Source organism: Barbus barbus (genome assembly GCF_936440315.1).
Source record: "Barbus barbus genome assembly, chromosome: 10".
NCBI lineage: Eukaryota > Metazoa > Chordata > Actinopteri > Cypriniformes > Cyprinidae > Barbus > Barbus barbus.
Window position 1 is genome coordinate 11,392,920 of NC_136738.1, and position 19,175 is coordinate 11,412,094.

Sequence of the window (19,175 nt, forward strand, 5' to 3'; positions counted from 1 at the left end):
AGACATGAACACTGACCTTAACTGAGGCAAGTGAGGCCTGCATTTCTTTAGATGTTGTTGTGGGGGTTTTTGTGACCTCTTGGATGAGTCGTTGCTGCGCTCTTGGGGTAATTTTTGTCGGCCGGCCACTCCTGGGAAGGTTCACCACTGTTCCATGTTTTCGCCATTTGTGGATAATGGCTCTCACTGTGTTTCGCTGGAGTCCCAAAACTTTAGAAATGGCTTTATAACCTTTTCCAGACTGATAGATCTCGATTACTTTCTTTCTCATTTGTTCCTGAATTTCCTTGGATCTCAACATGATGTGTAGCTTTTGAGGATCTTTTGGTCTACTTCACTTTGTCAGGGAGGTCCTATTTAAGTAATTTCTTGATTGCGAACAGGTGTGGCAGTATTCAGGCCTGGGTGTGGCTAGAGAAACTGAACTAAGGTGTGATAAACCACAGTTATTTTTTAACAGGGGGCCACACAGGGCCATGTGGGTTTGGATTTTGTTTTAACCAATGGTGTTTGTCATAAATAAAAACCCTTCATTTAAAAACTGCATGTTGTGTTTACTTGTTATCTTTGATTAATATTTAAATTTGTTTGATGATCTGAAACAAAGTGTGACAAACATGCAAAAAAATAAAAAATCAGGAAGGGGGCCAACACTTTTTCACACCACTGTATATATATATTTATAAAACAAAGATGTCATGAAAGAGCTCACTAGAAACACAGATGGACCCTCCGCTTGCCACTGGCGAACCGATGGAGGCCCAGCCACGGCAAACCGCTGGTGGCGTTCCACCCATAAAATGCCGGCTGACCGACAGCATTTTTAGATTGGTCGGCTCGCCAATGGTGTGCCGACCGTATTAAGCCGCTAAATTTGTGCCGCCCAAAAAACGCTGAAGTCATTGTCATTGTCAAGTCATTGACCGCCAAGTCATTGTTTGCTGGGTTGTTTTCTTGTTTTGATCATTTAATAAGTTTAAATAAAGACCAGAAAATGTTGTAAAAACTACTTCGTGTATTGACACTTTTAAAACTGGCTTAAAGACTTCTTTATTCTCTTGCAGCCATTAATACTTCACTGCCAAGACATGCAAGACAAGCTATACCCTCCATATGTCCAGCAATTATGTGAATTAGGCAAATAATATCTACATTTCTTTACCCAAAATGTAATGTTTAATTGGGCTAACAATTTTTAACTGAGTGCAACCCTGTTACACATTTTCCACCTATTTAAAAAAGTGATACCCAACAAGTAACATTTGGAGCCTTTCTACACATGAAGTATATTTATATACTTGATCAATAACTACAAACAAACACACATTTGGCACCAAACTACAACTTAATTTAGGCTAAATCTGTAACTCTTAAACTATTCTGCCTCTTTTTATTTATTCATTGTTTTAAATAAATATTTTCATAAAAGTATATTAAATGATCTATAAATGAAGATCCTAGGGTGGTCCAAGTATATGTTTGTTGAATAACTGTTTGGATTATTTGCTAAACAAAAACACTTTGCAGATATCCGTTTCTTGAATTCAGGATCTTGTAAGATTATTTAAGTTGTTTTACTCTTTCAGCATCTGTATTTACAAACAATATGAAACGAACAAAAAACAAATACATAATGCTAAATGTGCAGTGATACAAAACTTTTCATATTTAACACATTAGTCAACAGAAGGTGCATCAAGATTGAGACTGAGGTGCAACCTTAAAACTCATTATTTGTTCATGACAGATTGATTGAGTATTGTGTTTATTGTCTACTTAGACTATAAATAACAATGATAAAGAGCCAGAATGGGGGAAAAAGCTATTTCTCTTTTCTGGGTTGCAATTGAATCATTTGTAGGGTTGTAGTAGTGTTGCTGTATTATGAACTAGAACTGTCTGATTTGTAAGCTTGTAAGGTTAATTTTTTCTTTTTTTTTGAAGTATACTAACATTAAAGAAGTTTCGTCAAATGCCCAGCTGTTGTAATGTGACAGAACGAGATGTTTCAAAAATCCTATGTGCTAAAAGAAATAAATCCCATAAGAAAAGCAGTCTGCAGTCTTTCAAATACCCACTACAACATCTTTGGATGCCAAAATATTCCCCACTTTAAATTCAAAATAAATATGATGTGCCTCTATAAGAGCACTAAGCCCAGATGATCTCTTTTTCCGGTTTGAGACATCCACTGGGCGCGATAAAAAGGCCTTTAAGATCTTCCACAAGGAAGTAGTTCATATGTCCGCTTTGATTTTGTCCAAAGAATTATCCATTTTTGTCAGAGTCTTTTTGATGCGTAATGCTGTAAGTCTGGCTGATGGGTTCTGGTACCAGCATTCCTTCATGAGTTTAACGATTGATGTTAAAGTCTGAAAAATGAAAACAAAACAAGATACTGAATCAGGCGAAGGGAGGGTTAAAAACAAAACAATGGAGTTTTTGCTAAATAATATTTATAATGCAATGTCTATTAGAGAGCAATCCTTTTATTCTTTACACAACGTCACGTTCATAAAATAGATTCAATTGTGATGTGAGCTTTAGCATTTCAGAATCTAAATCGGAATTTAGAGTAGAAACTTAACAGTAACAGTATAGGAATAACAGAAATGGTTTTTAAATTAGTTTTACTTTATAAATGTATTTGTTATATTTAAATTATGAAGTGTAAATTTGTTGCAATGAAATCTGCTCTTTTGGCTTGTGTCCATCAGGCCTTAAATAAAAAGAGAAAATATTTTAAAAAATGAAATTAAATACCTGCAAAATGTATAATTAAATGATCCAATAATAAAATTGCATGTTTATCAAATAAATCCCATTGTTCAAACTGAATTTCCAGCAAAAATCACTATTTTGTGTACATTTACAGGGACATATCCCTCATATTGTGGTTCAACATGTCATACCACCCAGGGGTATCATGACGCATCATGAATCTTTCTCGATGCATAATAAATGCTGTATTGATTTATTATATTTTTTTATTTACTCAATTTAATTTAATTTAATTTATTTAATGTCTGCGGTAAGGACAGCCATCTGTTGCTGTGAAGTCCACTCAAAAAAAATCTAAACTCACTGACAGACAGACGGCTACTTCAAATATCCATATGCACTGTGTGTGTGCAGGCTCTGACGTAGCTCTACGTAGCTTTGCACAGATTTTCACTTCACAAGCCATTAATCAGTGGACTGGAGTATTGTGGATTACTTGTGGATTATTGTGATGTTTTAAACCAGCTGTCTGAATTAATTCTGTAGGCCCTCTGGTGAGCAAGTGTTGTAATGCTAAATTTCTCCAAATCTGTTCTGATGAAGAAACAAACTCATCTACTCAACTTGGATGTAAATTTTCATTTTTGAGTGAACTATTTTTTTGGGCACAGCCATTAGACCTCTCACTGTTTATTACGCATTTAAAATAATACATAAATTGCAATAATGGTGAGAAAAAGAGAAAAGAGCTGTTGCCTGGAAACTTTTAGATCAGGGGTCCACTACTCTGGACCTCGAGGCCCACTTTCCTGCAGAGATTAGCTCCAACTTGGATTAAACACACCTACCTGCAACTTTGTAGTAATTCTGAAGAACTTCATTAGCTTGTTCAGGTGTGTTTGATTAGAGTTGGAGCTAAAACTCTGCAGGAAATTGGATCTCGGAGTCCAAAGTTGAGGACCTCTGTTTTGAAGCACTCATATATACTTAAAAACACTATGTCTGTTGATTGTAATGTGTTTCTTTATCACTGACTTTAGTTTATTTTGAAGCTATATTTATTAGTAATCATGTTACTTGACTACATACAACTGGTATTGAAACTTGCATCAACAATCATTGCATTTCATTGGAATTGGTAACGGTTACTAAAATCCTAATATTGTGACAATACTAATTCCTAGTTGGTAGGACAAGATCCATTGAGATTTGTTTTGGGATTTAATTTTTTTAGTGAAGATTCGTACCTTTAATACCACCCACCCTTTAACACTCTGTCCAGATGTTATACAATGATGCAAAAAGTGATAAAACAATTTTGTCCTCATTAAGAGTTGTTGTTTTTTTCCCCCAACAGACTATAACTATGACATTTCTATTCAACGCGTTCTGACTGATTACATTTTTACTTTCAATGGGGGAAGACACATTGCTTGCCACTTGATCTGGTTAGGACACAGTATAATTAACTTGATTTGTAAAGGTATATGAGCTGGTACTGACCAGGTCTGAGAACCATCTGTTTGGGATGTTTGGTCTCTGTTGGTCAATGCAAATCACTTTCTTCATGTCCTCAAAGCTTGGGTCGCTCGGCACTATGTCATGGAATGGGGGCTTGTAATCTTCAACAATGCCTGCACAGTCAGTGTAGACAAAACACAATTGGAACTCCCCCAGAAAAAAATGAGCAGCCATTATTATCAGAAGTTATTACACTGGTTATCAAATTACACAGATAATCACTGAGCACCGATTGTGCCAACTGTAATGAGTCTGTCAGCACAAAATTCAGCTTCACCAAGAACGCCACCAGTGCTGATTATATATAGAGAGTACTGAAGCTATTAGACCAAAGGAAGCAATAGGGACCCATTTTAGATGAGGCACACAGAGGGCATCAGACAGGCCTCTGAAGACATTACTGTAATAACCCTACCAATGTGAAGGGGGCAGAAGCCAAATAACATGTGCACCCACAATCATAGACAGACAAAGTCAAACTAAAATGTGGACAGTTTTGGGCCCAGTCATTGTAACTATAAAATCTCACATACTTTATACCTGCATACAAACCATAACTGTAACTAACAATATTTAATAAAAACTTTAATATGCACTTTTTCATAATATTTTTTTTGCAATGCTGGTGTGATGTGCATTGACTGTTATGTAAATTTCCCTTTGCACTAATAGTGAAGTGATGTACTGAAGTAACCTTATTACCTGTGCCATTTGCAGTATCCCTACATTTTTCTTTCACATTAGAGTAACAATAATAGAAAAAAACAAAACAAAGAAACATCCTTTCACATTCAACTGCTTTTATTTCCAGCCAATTTCTGGTGTTTTTCAAAATCTGTAGAAATGTCTGTTTTATGTCCTATGTTATATCCACGACCTTAATTGCCTACTTCCTATAAAAAGTTAAGGACTGTTCTACCAATAATTGTTTATGGTTTATTGAACAGGCATGCAAAATATCTTTAAAATACAGTAATTTTTTTCCTGAGTGTGTGTGTTTGTTTATTTATATTTATATATATATATATATATATATATATATATATATATATATATATATATATATATATATATATATATATATATATATATATATTTTTTTTTTTTTTTTTTTTTTTTTTTTATTATTACTTATTTATGCATTAATTTACTTGGATTTCAGTAATTGAAATTAGGGATTGCACAAAAAAAAAAAATCCTAATTTGTATCCTTTCACACAGTGATTGGCAAAATTACTTAAAAAATGAACAACCAAAAACGGGTTGGTAAAAACTGACCATAAATATTTGATATACATTTGATATACAAAACAGTAATCTTACATTTTACAAATGAAAAAATTTCCCCCACCCACAATACAAAATGTGTCAGTCACAATTATGCATGGTTTGCTAAAACATGAGAATTTTAGCAGAATTTTGCCAAATTATGACCCATTCTTCATTGCTAATTGTAAAAATCATTGCCAATTCAAACCCTTGTCCCAAAGTGTTTTTAGAGCAGAATAGAAACTACCCCTCGTTTTGTCCATTAGCAATACATAGTAAAACTTACTGTAGTCCAGTGTTAATTTTGGCAGGCATTTTTGATTTAGTCTTAGTCTTTATCTTGAGACGAAAATGCTTAATAGTCTTAGTCACATTTTAGTCATTTGTCTTTCATAGTTTTAGTCTAGTTTTAATCGACGAAAAGTCATTGCATTTTTGTCAACTTTTAGTCATTACTTTTAGTCAAACTGCAGTTACCAACATTTATTTTGGTAGCTATTTTATATGTAGTATTCTAACAAAAATAGTCATCAATACTTCTCTCTTTAGACCAAAACAATTAAGCTTAGTTATGAGAAATTTGAATCAAGGATTGAATTAGGAAAAACTGGAATAAATTTTCATTTTTTTGGTAGAAATATAAATTAAACTCATTTTTCAGATACAGTAGGTTTACTTAACAAGTATACATTTATTTAACATCTTTTGTTGGTTAACATTTATGACAGATAATTAGGAATGCTGTCCATTTAAGACGGAAGGTATGCATGTAATAGCCTACTGACATACATTCAGTTTTCACCCACCTGTTTAAGCTCACTTAAACCATAACGGACTGCATTTCCGTGAGATACTCTACATGATAGACATTTGGACTGCTGTGTGTGTATTTGAGCGCTGAGAACTGATCGCGCACTGTATGAGAACTGAAGAAGTGGAGTGCACGCGAGAGAGAGCACTTCTATCAGCGCGTTTCCGCCTATCGCACCTTCACTAACTTTAAGTTAATCGACAATGAATTGTGACTCCCGGGAAAAACGGGACGTCTGGTCACCCACTCCCTAACCCTTCGGTTGCTGAGGCCATTGTTTCAGATCGCTAGTTCGCGTTTTGGTAGCCTATCCGTCCACTGCGGCTGCCATACTGAGACTAGATAATGCAAACGCCCCTTATCCAATGACAGAGACATTTTGAAAGACAAGACAGTTAACTTAGCCTATAGGATGTATTTTGAATGTCCGGTAGTCCTCAAATAACATTTTAGTCCAGTCTCGTCTTGTTAACAAAGACGCGCATAAATTTCGTCATAGCTTTTATCATCAGATATTAGTTTTAGCTCGTCAACGTCTCGTCTTAGTCACAGAAAAAAGGTTCGTCGACGAATATTTTTCGTCGTCTTCGTCAACGAAATTAACACTGCTGTAATCTAACACCCTCTACCCAATGGTGTTAGTAGTACTGTGAACAAAATATAATATTCTTTTAGAACTTGTCAAGAAGAACCAAACGTCCCACACAGTCTCAGCTACAAGTATCTCCAAAACTGCATTCGATTATAGGTTCTAGTTTGGGTTAGCTGGTTAAATTATTTTAAAGTGATATTCTAATAAACCTCTCCTTACTTAAATATACCCTGCTCTATCCACTTTCGTCTTTGGTTATGGATGTAAAAATATGAGTAATTTGTTCCAGTCGCGTCTAAAAACTGAATATGCTGGAGTTTGTTTTTGGATGAGCTAGGAGAATTTTTCTTGAAACCCTCCCAAACACCATGGTGATGTAGGTGCTCTTTGACAATTTTTTTAAGGTTTTCTGACCCCAAGACACAACTATGTTCTGCAATTCTCCAACTGTGGTCCTTGGAGAGTCTTTAGCCACTCAAACTCTCCTTCTCACCGTGCATTAGGACGATATAGACACACGTCCTCTTCCAGGCAGTTTCGTAACATTTTATGTTGATTGGAAATTCTTAATTATTGCCCTGATGGTGGAAATGGGAATTTTCACTGATCTAGCTCTTTTCTTAAAGCCACTTTACTAATTTGTGAAGCTCAATTATCTTTTGCTGCACATCAGAAATATATTCTTTGGTTTTTCTCATTGTGATGGATGATTAAGGGAATTTGGGCTTTGTTTTCCCTCCTATATATATTTCTGTGAAATAGGAAGCCATGGCTTGATAATTTCATGTTCATAATCACCCTGGAGTGCTCAAAATTGTAGTCGTGGCCTAATGGTTAGAGAGACTCGTAATCCAAAGGTTGCTGGTTCGAGTCTCGGGCCGGCAGGGATTGTAGGTGGGGGGAGTGTTCATTACAACACAACTGAAGTAGTTCAAGCCTTTTATTGTTTTAATATTGATGATTTTGGCATACAGCTCATGAAAACCCAAAATTCCTATCTCACAAAATTAGCATATTTCATCCGATCAATAAAAGAAAAGTGTTTTTAATACAAAAAAAGTCAACCTTCAAATAATTATGTTCAGTTATGCACTCAATACTTGGTCGGGAATCCTTTTGCAGAAATGACTGCTTCAATGCGGCGTGGCATGGAGGCAATCAGCCTGTGGCACTGCTGAGGTGTTATGGAGGCCCAGGATGCTTCGATAGTGGCCTTAAGCTCATCCAGAGTGTTGGGTCTTGCGTCTCTCAACTTTCTCTTCACAAGATCCCACAGATTCTCTATGGGGTTCAGGTCAGGAGAGTTGGCAGGCCAATTGAGCACAGTAATACCATGGTCAGTAAACCATTTACCAGTGGTTTTGGCACTGTGAGCAGGTGCCAGGTCGTGCTGAAAAATGAAATCTTCATCTCCATAAAGCTTTTCAGCAGATGGAAGCATGAAGTGCTCCAAAATCTCCTGATAGCTAGCTGCATTGACCCTGCCCTTGATAAAACACAGTGGACCAACACCAGCAGCTGACATGGCACCCCAGACCATCACTGACTGTGGGTACTTGACACTGGACTTCAGGCATTTTGGCATTTCCCTCTCCCCAGTCTTCCTCCAGACTCTGGCACCTTGATTTCCGAATGACATGCAAAATTTGCTTTCATCCGAAAAAAGTACTTTGGACCACTGAGCAACAGTCCAGTGCTGCTTCTCTGTTCAAAAGTGGCTTGACCTGGGGAATTCGGCACCTGTAGCCCATTTCCTGCACACGCCTGTACACGGTGGCTCTGGATGTTTCTACTCCAGACTCAGTCCACTGCTTCCGCAGGTCCCCCAAGGTCTGGAATCGGTCCTTCTCCACAATCTTCCTCAGGGTCCGGTCACCTCTTCTCGTTGTGCTGCGTTTTCTGCCACACTTTTTCCTTCCCACAGACTTCCCACTGAGGTGCCTTGATACAGCACTCTGGGAACAGCCTATTCGTTCAGAAATTTCTTTCTGTGTCTTACCCTCTTGCTTGAGGGTGTCAATGATGGCCTTCTGGACAGCAGTCAGGTCGGCAGTCTTACCCATGATTGCGGTTTTGAGTAATGAACCAGGCTGGGAGTTTTTAAAAGCCTCAGGAATCTTTTGCAGGTGTTTAGAGTTAATTAGTTGATTCAGATGATTAGGTTAATAGCTCGTTTAGAGAACCTTTTCATGATATGCTAATTTTTAGAGATAGGAATTTTGGGTTTTCATGAGCTGTATGCCAAAATCATCAATATTAAAACAATAAAAGGCTTGAACTACTTCAGTTGTGTTGTAATGAATCTAAAATATATGAAAGTCTAATGTTTATCAGTACATTACAGAAAATAATGAACTTTATCACAATATGCTAATTTTTTGAAAAGGACCTGTATTTGAGAAAAACATTTATTTCTTGATATTTCCCCCCATTTTAAATTCTTATCCAATGAAAAGTTAGATTTTTGTGAATATTTAAATAAAAGATCAAAAGGATTAACAATGCGGATTAATTTTCACAGCCTTCTTTGATCATATTTACCAAGGGTGCTGATATTTTTGGCCATGACTGTATATCTTAATTTGAGTTTTCAATGCTTACTTAAAATCAGGTCTCTGTAACAGAGAAAAATTAAATGACCATCCATACGATGCCTATACTGGGGAGTTATTTCCATACACAGGGCCACACAGACATTTTGAGGGGCAGTGGCCCAAACCAAAAAAAGGGGGGCACTAAGGGGGTGGGTTGTTGGTACAAATTATCCAGTTGTTACAAATATGCAATTAAAAGAAAAGACCGCACATTCTGAAAATAATTTCAGACTTTAATTTAGATGTTTTGATAAGAGTGGGCTCCCTCACTCTCTGAGCCTGCTTCCGCCTCATCTTCAATGGAAGTAGGGGAGAATATGGTAAGTTGAGCCAGTGGGCAAGTTGACAGACCCCCTGTGTCTTGGCAAATACACTTTTACCATATATTTTGGAACCACCCATCATTTCTGCCAGACTGTGGAAAGAGGAAAAGCACATGGGGGGGAATGGAAAGCACCCATTTACTTAAATAATGAAAGCCCGGAGGATCATCAGTGACTCCAGCCACCCGTCCCACAGACTGCTCTCTCTGCTGCCCTCAGGAAGACGTCTCCGCAGCATCCGATCCCGCACTAGCCGACTGAGGGATAGCTTTTTTCCTCAGGCTATCAGGCTAATGAACAGTCAGAACTAATACACCCTACAGCACACTCCCACTTTACAATATACCACGCACTGCACTTTAATTCCACACAGTTCAAACTGGACTACCAGTACACTACTGCACAAATACAACAATCTTTTTGCCAGCACTGGATACCATCCAATGCACATCCATGACATTTGCACACCCGGTTTCTATATAATCTGCTGCATCTTCGCATATTACTGTGTGCATATAACGTAGAATGTGTACTACATACTGTGTATAATGTGTATCGGTAACTGTATGTCTGTCTAATAGTACACTGTGTGTACTGAGTATATGTATGTGTATATTACACATTGTCATCTGTATAAGTCTGTACGTATGTATGGTAATGTCTATATGTAAATTGTTTCTGCACTGTCTGGAGCACGCTCTCAAGAATTTCACTCACGAAGGCACATGTGCTGTGGTGATGTGACAATAAAAGTGATTTGATTTGACTTTAAAAACAGTTTTTGGCTTGTCAAAGTAAAATTTTAGCATAACAGATGTAATGGTTGTTACATCAAAACAAATTTATACAGGTATTTATGATACATATAGGTGATTTAGCAACATATAAAACCATGCAAATCATTTAGCTAAATATTAACCTGAATTGGTAAGCTAGCTATTTTTTTTTTTTCCAAAATGGCAGCTAAATGCAAAGTGAGCCAAATGCTGCCACCATAAGTCACTGTAGTTAAGTAAAATTTCTGAATTATAAACTGGTATTTTAATGTGATATATTACTGGTTTAGTTTATCATATATACATATTTGTAGTTTATTTGATAGGGACAGTATACAAGTGCACCAAATCCTTCTCTGATAAGAAGCAGAAAATGCTTTTCATCACATTATAATCAGATATATCTTTCCACCTAGTCGCTGATGGCCAACAAACTCTCCGTTTAGTCTGTTTTTAGGAAGGTTACAACTTTGGTGTTCAACACATTGTTTCAGAAATGCAAACAATTAAATACTGAAATTTAAACTTAATTTGGTTGGTTTATGTTGTTAATGTTAACTTTATGAAGATAAATGACTGTTTGTAAAAGGAAATTATTAAATTAGTTTTTAAATGATTTATTTCACATAGATGGTCATTTTACACCCAGATGGTGCATCTTACCCACTGACTCGACTCGACTCAACTTGCCCCTAACCCGGGGCAAACTGAGCCATGGGAACACCGTTTTATAAGAAGCCATATTTTTTAGAACCCTTTGTTATAGATACATTCTGATCATTTAAAATATGGATAGGATAGATACTTTCATTGTACTTCTGTGTCATTTTCCCTTATCTTGAGTACCACATAATTAAAATCAAAGGCTATTCTTACCCCACTCTCCCCTATAAGTATTAGACACTTAATTTAATATTATACATCATAAATCTATATTATATACTAATAAACAACTAATTTAGATTTATATTATAATGTAACTTTTTTATAGGTCTACTATGGTTTTAATATAATATAAATATGATGTGTTATAGGTTACTAGTATCAAGACAAGTGATTAAAATGGTAAATAGGCTACACTTAAGAATTAAAATGATAACAGCTACTAAACATTCTAGGATTTACCTGCTGGCTTGCTGGAGCTTTGAATTCGTGTTTGCAATGTTGAACTGCCTTTAGCAGCCTCCCTTCACTCTTTCTCTCTCGATCTGCCTTCTTTTTGTCAGCGTGGGGGAAAACAATCCTTTCCCCCTCATTGGAAAAGCATGGTGTTGAACCAGAATGGTGTACATAACATAATTTCTGCTGCTCGACAGAACGAGATACGTCAAAAAACCCAGCCGCATTGGGTTGGACTGTCCGTACGGTATCTGTGACTGGACAAACGACCCAATGGAATGGCCAGAAATGTCGTTTCCTGACACTTTTTGTTACCTGATTGAGCCTCCAGGCAAGAGACAGCTTTCTACAAGCCTATACATGACGGCTTGTGAAAGTAAACATTTGTCGTTTTGTTTTGCTTAATTTTAATAAAGTGATAAAGACTAGAGTAAAAGCCTGTCATACTTTTTATTGATATATTAAAAACAATTTTAACATTGATAAAACATAGGTAACATTAAAGGTCTACTGAAATGCCTTGAAATGCACAGCATTATGTGGTGTGTGCTAAACGTATAGCCTAATCATTTTCACAAATACACGCCGTAAAATAAAAAGGTATAAAATAACAAAAATATCCCTTAAGAAAATTAACCGTGGTTACAACCAAAAAAACATGGTTACTATAGGTAAACCATGGTAAAAACAAATTAAACATGTTTTGCTACACTAACCATGTAACCATTGTAGTAAAACTGTGGTTATAGGCTACAACTGGTAGTAAAAACTCCCAAAAAAACACAGTTAGCCTACTATAGCCTACTTTTACTATATTGTCTATAATATGAAATAAATGTTTTAAGAGATTGTGACATTTACATCACAAAATATTAGGGAGTGACATTTATTTGATATGAAGGAGGGTTAGGCAGGACATGACTGACAGGTCATTGAAGGGTAGTCTAGCCTATCTGGAGTGCATATAAATATGAATATTAAGATTGATATGTTTCATACGTTGTATAGCCTATCCGTCTGTTTATTCGGCAGTATATACATCTTCAGATCGGGTTTTTTTTTTTTGTTTGTTTTTTTTTTACTTATTTACTTATTAGGTACAGAACGCCATACAGCAACTTTTCAGCATTGCACCAAGCAAAAATAAATCGAAATCATAACAAAAAGTAAAGATCAAGTGCCTTACAAGGACTTTTTTTCTTTTTTTTTTTTATAAAGAGGATGCATATCTGTTGTAAAATAATCCTGTGCATCTCATAGTATATAGGCTATTCCAAGCATTCTGAAGGTATACTGTGGGTTTGGTGAGAAACAAACCGAAATGGCAAGTTATTTTATTTTATGAAAATCTTGTGTCTCAGTCCTGTGTGCGAGTGCGCAGCAGCTCAAGCCGTGCACAAGTGAATATCCTTTTGAGATATCAATTATAATCAATTTTAATAAAACACAAGACTGCATTATATCCGTTGTTCTCCGGTTGTCAGTCAGAATGACAGTTCTTGCATTAACTTTATAGGCCTATATATGCCCAAGCCAATTTATCATTCTTTCCTTTTTGTCTTAGTGTTTAAAATATTTATTTTTAAACAAATTAATTAATTACTTAATTAAACAAACTTACCGGGTGAACAGGGTAGGCTATGACAGCCATCATATCATAGCCTGACATGCCCAGCTGATGCAAAGAATAGAATTTATATCTAGTAGAAAGCCCTGTCTATACTCTGCCCCGGTATTTGAGTTGTTTCCAGCAGTTCATTAGACTGTTTGTTTGATGAATAAAGATGAAATGTAGTTGTAATGAATGCATTAAGAATCCGTACAACCGCAGCAGCCGAGGACTATTATTCTGCTGCGTATACTGCTGAAGAACTCATGACGGTAAGGTTTGATCTTGGGCTGACCAATCAGCAGTAAGGGGCGTTTAATTCCCGCCTACATGTAGAAATTCGAATATTCAAGCTGTTCTACCCCTAATCATATTGATATTATTAAATTGTATCTAAAATTATTTTATACATGGTAAGAAAAAGATGAGTTACCTCTCAAACATACTTATCTTAATCTGGAGTTAGTAGGCTAGCCTACGTTTACATGATTATAATTTTTTTTACAGTGCACTGTTCAGTTTAAATAGCCTGTAGTCCGTGCCTTTGAGCTTGACCAACATAACCCCATGATATTATGCCAAGCACATTTTGCTATACATATTGGAACGTGAAATACAAAAGTTTAAATTAATTCGTTTTGGCTTGTTAGCTTCTTATATTTTTATTCTTGCTTTGTTCTGAGTTCTTTCTACCGTTACATTTAAATGATTTGTTGTGGAGTGAGGGAAAATAAAATATTTTTTTCATGTTTCTTCAATATTTTTGGCTGACTTTTAATATGACATGAACAAGCTGTGTTGTGGAGTCAATAGGCTATGCTTAACTGCGCGTGAGGCGAAGGCACAATTACTTGTGTTTTTTGGGGGGTTTTCCCCCTTGTAAAAGTGGAAACAACTTGCACTAGCCTACTCCTTCATTTGTGGTCATATTAGAGTAAGACATTATTCAAAACTATTCAAAATATTTATTTTATTTGTGTACATTCACAATAAAAAACAAAACATACTTTTGTGAAATAAAGGAAAACTGCCGCTTTCTCAAAAGTGCATCACAAAAATTAACCGAAATTCTGCATATAGGCTTCTAATTGTTGTAATGTGCATTTTTTATTTTATTTTTTCTCATTAATTATTTAGAAAAATATACTTTGCATATGGGCCTGTTTCTTTTATATATAATAGCTTATGCTTTTCTCCGTTCGCAGAAGCGCGGCAGGTGCGTGACGTGCATGTGAATCCTCACCATGTTGTTTATGCTGCTTTTTGCTTGTATAAAATGAATCCCTGGAAAACAAATTTAGGTATTTGTAATGGGTCAAGCCAATTTAAATTTAATTGTAATTTAACAATCTTGTCGGTTAACGGTTAATATGGCTTAACGACCGTCGGTTAGGACGTTAGGTTAGGTTTAAATTTGTAAAAGTTTGATTTGTTTTGTCTTGTAATTACATGTGTAACTTTTGTACCTCGACGCTTTTATCTTGGCCAGGTCGCCATTGTAAATGAGAAAGTGTTCTCAATGTGCTCACCTGGGTAAATAAAGGTTAAATAAAATAAATAAATTAGGAGAAATAAAATAACCGGAATGAACATTCCAATTTCCTATAAACGTTAATCAGAAAAATTATAATAATACAACTGCAACTGTTTATGATCATTGCTTGATTATCAACAGTGGCCTATCTATCTAGTCTATAAAGTACAAAATAAAATAAAAAACTCATGACACTTAATAAAAATTATTTTATGTAGGCCAATACAATTTAATATAGGCTTTTTTTTTTGTTTCAAATGGATGAAGAACAGCTAGCCTAGCCTATAATTTACGCAAAAGGATAAATTATGTATGGAAAAAGCTCAAGGGTGCGATACACCAAAACTTATGCGACAGTTCGTTTTTTTTAGGGTTGATGTCATGAAGCACACCATTTTATCGGTAAAAGGCCAATTGGATGGAAACAGGCTGTAGACAGCAAATTTCGCAAAGTTTTTTTTAACGCATATCTCTTTGTCGACAACAAAACAGCGCAAAATCTGGATGGAAACTTGATTATAGACATTATCATCCACTATAGACAGGGCTGGAAATGGGGGGGGGACGCGGGGGGACGGAGTCCGGGGAGTGAATTTCGTGGGGGGACGGCGTTTCATTTCCAACTGGTTAGATTTATTTGAAAATTAAAATGATTTCTATATTATATCCATTCAAAAGACTACAAAAGCGATCCCAGTTCTGCATAAACCGTAGTGCAGTGCAGACTAAACAAAATGTAGCGGGATATTTGTGTCTATGGTTTGCTGGCAATGCCGTCTTTGATTGGCCATCAAGAGCAGACTGCAGCCAATGGAAATGCTTCTCTATTGCTGCGCGTGCTGCTCCTCACAGCACAGATCGTGACAGCAGACTGCAGTTTGTCATTCATTGTAACAAACAAAGTGTAGAAATAATAGATTCAGTTTGCAGTGTAGAGAGCTTCATTCACTAAAATAGAAGTTTGTGAGATCGCGATGAACTTAATGATTATAAAGAGTTTGCAAATGTGAAATTTAATTAATACAACAGATTTATACATTATTTATTTTATTCAAAAGTTAATATAAAGCCACTTACATTTTAGGAACACTTGTCTGATCTCTTGAGAACTATTTTGTTGATTAAATAAAGTCACAGCTGAGCCACTGCGCATCTCCAAGCAAACAGCGCTGTTTCAATTATGAATGAATCTTTGTTTTTGAACAAATCTAGTGAGTCGATGATTCTATGATCCATTCATAAAGAGAGTCACTTGCTTCATTCCTTAATGAATCAGCCGTTTGAACGAATCGATTAGATGAATGATTCAGTCACAGACAGTGACTTGCTGCCACCTACTGGGAGTTTCATTTTTAAAGTATACATTTTAATTGTTTAATGTTTCTGTATTCAATCTCATAACATTGTTTTTATTAAATGTATTAATGCCACCTCTGAGTCTTGTTAAAAAGTCTGTAAATATTCCACATTTGTGCTCTTCTGTTCCGTGCAAAGATTAATTGTTGATGCTGATTTCAGGTCTTCCTGATTGTATCTTATTATTTTAAATGAATTTATTGTTTAATAATTTATTTATTTTTTACAAAAAGTTAATAAATCTAATTTTGGCACAACATATGACATACATTTAATAAAGATAAAAATGGCATTACAAAGGTTAAAAAAATACTTTAAGGAGTCAAACATCATCTTATAATAGTAAGTTTAATTTCTGTCATTGATCAGAAGGTGTTCCTAATTTATTTATTTTTTCCTGAAAAGAAACGTAAGTGTAGAGTCCTTAAGAATGTAATGTTACCTTTTAAAACTAATTGAAAAGGTTTTTGCAAAGTGTAAACTGTTAAATATAATCTACAAATCATGCAATACTGTACCGCTAAATAAGACGTGTTTTGAGGGCTTAGCTAATCAGGCCAATGAGAGACAATCATTCTAATATTTTATGAAATCATTAGTTCATTTCACTAATCAATGTTTTTTTGTTTGTTTTTTATTAAACACAAGAGGTCATTAATAATAATTATATTATAAGATGCACAAATTCAAACACAACGCATCTTTAATTTGGGCAGAATTGCAGGTGCCTGTCTTAATGTACTAGAAGGTTTAGAGAAAATATGACATAAGTTCTTAATAAATGTTTTCATAGATTATAAATGTTTTTATGAATACATCCGAAATGTAATCTAAAATTATCATTTTTACCCCCCTTCCAAGTTAGAGTCCCCCCAGTAAATATCGGCCATTTCCACCACTGACTATAGATATCCGGCCAAATAGAACATTTACTTGCATTTGGCACTTAGAATGTTAATTCTGTGCCTTGGTCTTGGGGGCACAAACACCCGTGTCCTAACTACACGCGACACGACAAGATTCCAGCGACAAGCAATTTGGGTGTCCACACCAGATGCTACGTGACAGAATCAATCAAATATCACAGCCAATCAAAAGCGTGCGTGGACGGGATCTCTCTGGAAGCGCACTGCACTCACAATGAAATGGATACGTTTATAATATAATTCATAAATATTAAAGTTTTTTAACGTCATTAAATGTACATACTGAGTGACTGATAACATCTTTGTTATGGAATACACTTGTTGGTTCGCGGTTGAGTTTACAGTTTAACGGACATCTTTGCTTTGATTTATTTTCAAGATCTGAGGTAAACTATCTGTTGTTGCTTTCAATATGGCAATAAGGTCATGTAATATGATATTAAACTCATATTAGATACGTTTAACTTTGAATAAATCACATACACATCACCTGATGATATACTGTCATATAGTTTGTGTGTTGTTGTTCCAGCCGCGACGTAGCGGAAATATAAACAATTTCTAAATTAGAAAATTCAAGTGTCGCCGTCGCGGCTAGTTAGGAAAAAAAAACTCAGATTAACATGGAAAAGATACCTTTTATCGTGTGTCGCGGCGCCGCATCACGTGTAGTTGACACACTCTAGACAGTTTGAGTGTTTAGGCCAGGGCTTAATTTGTGCCGGAACAAGCCGGATCCAGAACCTCCGAAATCCGATCTGGCACCTCATTTTGTCGGATCCCCCTCCTCAGGTGCCAATGAAAGACGTTTGTGCTGACCTATAATGTGCATAATATGAAAAATCCTCTATAATGACCACGCTTGCGGCACATCTACATTTGAAATAAAGAACCTGAGCACGCAAAAGACGCGACATGTGAACTGCTCTGCTCTCACAAGACATAATGCACGGATCCATAGCCTATACACATGCGTTTTCTTTCTCAGACCTGGATACTGGCCAGGGCAGCCATTTTTGCGTAATTTTGTGTGTATTCGGCCACTTAAACTCAACAACAAACTACGAAAAATAACTCAATATGATACTCGCTAGGCGGCTTTGGATGTGACTGTGAGCGCTCAGCCTTGAAACAGCCTCTGGAGCATGCCAGTATCGATTGGCTTAAAAAGACGTGCAAATTACACATTTTTGTGACGATGCAACAATAACACGATTAAGCAAGTGACAATTTTAACATCTGTCCTGAAATGAGAGCGCAAGCCTCGGATCAGCGACAGCATGCAACAGCTCGTATTGCAGACCAGATGCGCTGATGTGAAGCCGCTTTGAGAGCGTGAAAGAGAGGAGACGCGGTCCAGCTGAATCACTCACGCTGTTTTCAAATTACTTATTTAACCTGCTAGTTTGTGTGGATTTATTTACCCATACAGGGCTCTAGACTCATTCTTCCCACTGGTTGCCCTTTTGCGACTAACTTTCTCAGTTTGTCGCACAAGCACATAATTTAGTCGCAATTTTATTTTTTTTGCTACAACATTTGATTAATCAATGCATGCTGATTAACTTTTAACATAGTTTATGTTATAGTTGTATGGTAACGAAAGTGTTCAACATTTAACCCGTTCTTTTTCATCAGTAGCCTATATTATTTGTGATTTAAATTTTGTGAACAGGAATTCCTTTTTTCGTGCGCTTTCACTTTCAAATTCGCGATCTTGGTGTTACGTTTTACAAGAAAAGATAATTGTCTGTTTTGCTTGTATCCATACACCTTTCACTTTTTAAGACCAAAACAAAGATGGATTCATTGTTATTCTTAATTAAAAAATACACAACAATAAAACAGTAGGTTACAATGACAAACTAGCTTACATAACATTTATTAACAAAAAGGAATAAGAGGAGGCATAGGACACATCACATGCTGTATTATTTACCGACTAATAGCCTAAATTACAGAATGTTTAGCAAACACTGAGGAATCAAATAAATAGTAATATAAAAAAAAAATAAGGAAAGCCT

At 35.9% G+C, this 19,175-nt stretch overlaps 1 protein-coding gene across 2 annotated transcripts in view; it reads right to left on the reverse strand.

Annotated features, from left to right (window-relative positions):
* Positions 1-1,029: 1,029 nt before the first annotated feature.
* LOC306876212 (activin receptor type-1-like) overlaps positions 1,030-19,175 on the reverse strand; it is an 87,208-nt gene continuing 69,062 nt past the window's right edge. The window contains exons 9-11 of one of the 2 annotated variants that reach the window (XR_013784807.1): positions 17,788-17,970; positions 4,225-4,355; positions 1,941-2,372 (exon numbers count right to left, since the gene is read on the reverse strand). Coding sequence is in view for 1 of the 2 variants with exons in the window: in XM_079427217.1 (XP_079283343.1) it covers positions 2,238-2,372; positions 4,225-4,355 (266 nt within the window). In the remaining variant the exon portion in view is untranslated. Of the gene's footprint in view, positions 2,373-4,224; positions 4,356-17,787; positions 17,971-19,175 lie in introns of both variants that reach the window. The other variant, XM_079427217.1, reaches the window with a different exon arrangement.